The following is a 4,198-nucleotide window of genomic DNA, read 5'->3' as shown; positions in this document are numbered from 1 at the left end:
ATGGGAGGTGGAGGTGGAGGAGGAGGAGGCTCCTCTGGGATGAAGATCATCATGGGAGGTGGAGGCGGTGGCGGATCCTCTGGATGCTGCGGTGGAGGATCTGGTGGTGGATCTTCAAAGAGCATCATGGGAGGTGGAGGTGGTGGAGGATCCTCTGGGTGTTGCGGTGGAGGATCCGGTGGTGGCAGTGGAGGATCAGCCCAGAAGATCATCATCAGCTCTGGCGGTGGAGGAGGAGGAGGAGGCTCCTCCGGATGCTGCGGAGGAGGATCTGGTGGTGGCTCTTCAGGAGGGCAGATCATCATGGGAGGGGGAGGCGGTGGCGGATCCTCTGGGTGCTGCGGTGGAGGATCAGGTGGTGGCTCCTCAGGCCAGACCATCATCATCAGCTCTGGAGGTGGCGGCGGAGGCTCCTCCCAGTCCAGCCAGCATAAATGTCCCATTGTCATCCCCAGCGTGGTGTCCCACCAGACCAAGCAGAGCTCCCACTGGCCCTGCCAGCAGAAGTAACAGCCCTGGGCAGCTGCGGTTCCCATCGGGAACTCCAAGTTTGCTCCCAGCACATCCCCGTCCCTTGTGTTCCCTCGGTGCTGTGTCCCTGTGCTGTGAACTCCTAGGTGGCTCCTCTGTGCCATAAATGTGACGGGAAATAAAGATTTCTGTGCACGGACACAACTGCTTTGTGAGGTTGCTTTTCTCCTTTGTCAGTTTGCTTCCCAAAAATGAGTAAAACATCCAAAACCTTCTGCTGGGGAATGTTCTCCAGCCTGGAGCAGGTGCTCATCAACAGATCTTTCCCATATCCAACCTAATTTTCCCATCTTTCATCCTGAATCCATTCCCTGTGTCCTGGCCCTGCAGTTCCTGAGGGAAAGTCCCTCTCCAACTTCCCAGGAGATCCTGGGAGGGGCTCTGGGTTCTCCACAGGCTGAACATTCCCAGCTCTCCCAGCCAGAATCCACAGGGGCTCCAATCCTTTTATCAACTCCATGGCCTCCTCTGGACTTGCTCCAACAATTCCTTGTCCCTCTTATGTTGGGGACACCAGAACTGGACACAGCATTCCAGGTGGGATCCCACCAGAGCAGAGCAGAGGGAGAAACCCCTCCCTCACCATCCTGCCCGCTCTCCTTTGGATGCAGCCCAGAGACAGCTGGCTTTCCTCTCAAAGGGGGAAAATCCTCTCACAAAGGACTCCCAAAGTCCTCTTTGGAACAGCTGGGATTACTCTTGAGTCCAGTAAACTTTTAAAACCCAGAGGGGTTTTGTTCATCTCACAAACACGCCTGGTAGGGAGGAAACAAAATTAGGAATTAAAGGGATCATCGGCCATGAAACTCTTGAGGGATCACGACTGACAGAGTTCTGGAGAGTTCTTCTCCAGGGTCACACCCCACATTGTCAGCATCACTGTGTGTGAGGAAGCTGGTGGGAAAGGGATCGAGGGTGCTGTAGGATCTGGCCAGGGATTTGTCCTCTTCTCGTATCAACCACCCACTGAGGTGTTTGCAGTGAGGAGATGAAGAGGTGCCGTGACCTGCCAGCCCTTCCCGAGGTTTCCAGGGACATCAGAGCATCAAAAAACTGAGAAGATGGTCCTGAAGCCTTTTACATCCCCATTTCCCTTTACCCCATACAGGTATCCAAATTTCTCTCTGACCTGGGAGAGGTTGTGGTAGGGCCAACCCTTCCGGCAGCTGCGCTTCCAGCCACGCTTTTCCTACACCTCTGGCTAACAAATCCATGTGCTCCAGGCCCAGTGCTTCCAGGAGACCCAACCCTGGGCTCTCCACACTCCATGGTTTGCAGGAGCTCCTCTCAGCACCCTTCCAGAAACCTCCACGGCGTTTCCTCATCCCTGGGTCAGGACGAGCTGCTCATCCTGGGTGTCCCTCTGTGCCGAGGAGCAGCTAATCCCGAGTGTCCCTCTGGGCAAGTCCCTACAGGTTGAAGGCACGGAAGGGATCAAGGTGTTGAGATCCTCAGGAGTACAACACCCACACATCAGAGCTGAGAGCCAGAACAGCGGTGACACCTCAGATCTGGAGATGAGAACAGAGATAAAGCCACGGGAGGGACTCCAAAGCCGAACGAAGGAAGCCCCTGCACGTGTGTCCCCGGTGCTGGTGGCCCTGTCCCCATCCCAAGGGTGTCGCGTGTGCGTGTTCAAAGTCACGTTCATGGTGACAGCTGGGACCTGCTGCTGCTGTCACACGTCCCCACAGCTAAAACCCCTATTAGTCCTTCCTCTACTCAGTGTCCCAGCAGGGCGGATGCTGCTGTCAGGCTCCAAACACGCGTGACACAGAGCTGGTGTTGGGACAGCTGTGCTGACAAATTGTCATCCTCCAGCAGGGAACACATCCAGGTGACTCCTCTGCTGAGGTGTGGGTGGGGTGGCCAGTGAAGACCCTCAGAAATGGCTCCTGATGAGGTAGACGGGGTGTTTGATGTCCTAGAGTTCAAGGGCAAGGTCTTGATGGCCTTCGTGTGCAACTTTGAAAAGCAGAAGGATTTCAAGGTTTTCCCCGCTCCAGCCTGGAGACTGAGACCCCTGGAAGCTGGAGCTGAGCACAGACCTCCATGGAAATCCAACAGCCGCTTCCACCTTGGGGTCACAAAAGACCGAAGGGAGAACTCCCCTTTGTCACTGTCACCCTCACAGCGTCCTCTGACACAGATCTGGGCAGCTCCAAAGCAGGGAACTCCATTGGGGTGGTACCTCTGGCCTTTCCCAGCAGGATGGCCATGATCCTGCTCCCTGTCTTGCCAGTCCTGGAGAAAATTCTCCAAAATTCTCCAAAATTCTCCAAAATTCTCCAAAATTCTCCAAAATTCTCTGGGGTTCTGCTCAAGCACATCCTTTATCCCTGTCCTTCCATCACCTTCTGGCTCCAGCTCACACCAGTCCCCATCGCTTGGCATCTGCTCAGCCCCCACTCTGTCCTGAGCGCCCAAGAAGCTCCAGCCCAGCAGAAAGACATTGAGGACCCCCCAAAACAGACCCTGATGTGTCGTTTGCCCCAAAAATTTGGAGCGAGGCTCCCGGAAGGGAATCATTAAGCAGAATTAGCGACTGCGGTACAGAACGGGGCTGATGCGCCTCCTTCGCATCACCTCTGCTGCAAGTGAGTCAAGGAAGGAGGCAGCTGAGGCCAAGCTCTGTCAATAAATCTCTCAGCATTCCTTAGGGTGTCTCACTTCCCTCGGGAGCGCAACGCATCCAGTATAAAAGCTCAGCTACCCCAGGGCTCCTCACTCGACCAACACCGAGCACCGCGACGTTCCCACCAGCACTGAAGGTAAGCCCGTAGATACGGAAGCTTCTGGAACCTTTACGCAGGGAGATCCCTCCACCAGTTTGTCTTTTGGGCGTTCTTTGAGCCATGGTGGCTCCACCAAAATCCAACTGGAGGTGCCAACAGAACTGCCCTCCTTAGACAGTTGCAGCTGGAACTCTGAAAGCTGAACTTTCAGCTGCTGAGTCAGCCTGAGACATCCAGAAGGATCCACACAATTTTTTAGGCGTGCCAGAGCATGTGTGCGAACCTCGGGAAGTGTTCCCAACCTTCCTGCACGCAGAGGCTTCCTGCAGCTGTTGTGACCTGCAGAGAGCTCCCTGGGATGTCACGGCAGGTCTCACAGGGGGAGGGAGTTTAAAGCTGCCGTCCTGGTAGGGCCACAGAAGATGGGACAGATGGGACAATTCCTGGGAGCTCTTCCTTCTTTGTCTGCTGGGAAGGCTCAGCTGCGCCTCCAAGGTTCTCCTTTCTGACAGCCCCGTTCCTTGCAGGGTCACCGCTCCAAGATGTGCTCCAGACAAAGCTCCGGAGGCTGCCATGGGATGTCCTCCCAGTCCAGCGGGTGCCACAGCTCGAGCTCCAGTTGCCACGGGAGCGGCTCCTCCAGTTACCAGTCCCAGGGCTCCTCCTGCTGCGGGGGCGGAGGGGGCTCCGGCAAAATCATCATCAGCTCTGGTGGTGGAGGAGGTGGATCCTGCTGCAGCGGGGGCTCCTCTGGATACGGGATGGGAGGGGGATACGGTGGTGGCTCCTCAGGATCAAAGAGCATCATTGGAGGGGGAAGCAGTGGAGGGTGCTCAGGTTATGGCATGGGTGGAGGATATGGTGGTGGATCTTCAGGATCAAAGACCATCATTGGAGGGGGAAGCAGCGGAGGTTCCTCTGGATGCTGCAGT

At 56.0% G+C, this 4,198-nt stretch overlaps 1 protein-coding gene across 1 annotated transcript in view; it reads left to right on the top strand.

Annotated features, from left to right (window-relative positions):
• The window catches only part of LOC107214628, a 12,421-nt gene that overhangs the window by 6,781 nt on the left and 1,442 nt on the right, over positions 1-4,198 (top strand). The window contains exons 8-9 of the mRNA XM_033519785.1: positions 14-343; positions 3,987-4,167. Of these exons, the coding sequence (XP_033375676.1) occupies positions 14-343; positions 3,987-4,167 (511 nt within the window). The remainder of the gene's footprint in view (positions 1-13; positions 344-3,986; positions 4,168-4,198) is intronic.

This window comes from Parus major, chromosome 25LG2 (assembly GCF_001522545.3).
Source record: "Parus major isolate Abel chromosome 25LG2, Parus_major1.1, whole genome shotgun sequence".
NCBI lineage: Eukaryota > Metazoa > Chordata > Aves > Passeriformes > Paridae > Parus > Parus major.
This window is presented reverse-complemented; position numbering and strand designations above follow the sequence as displayed.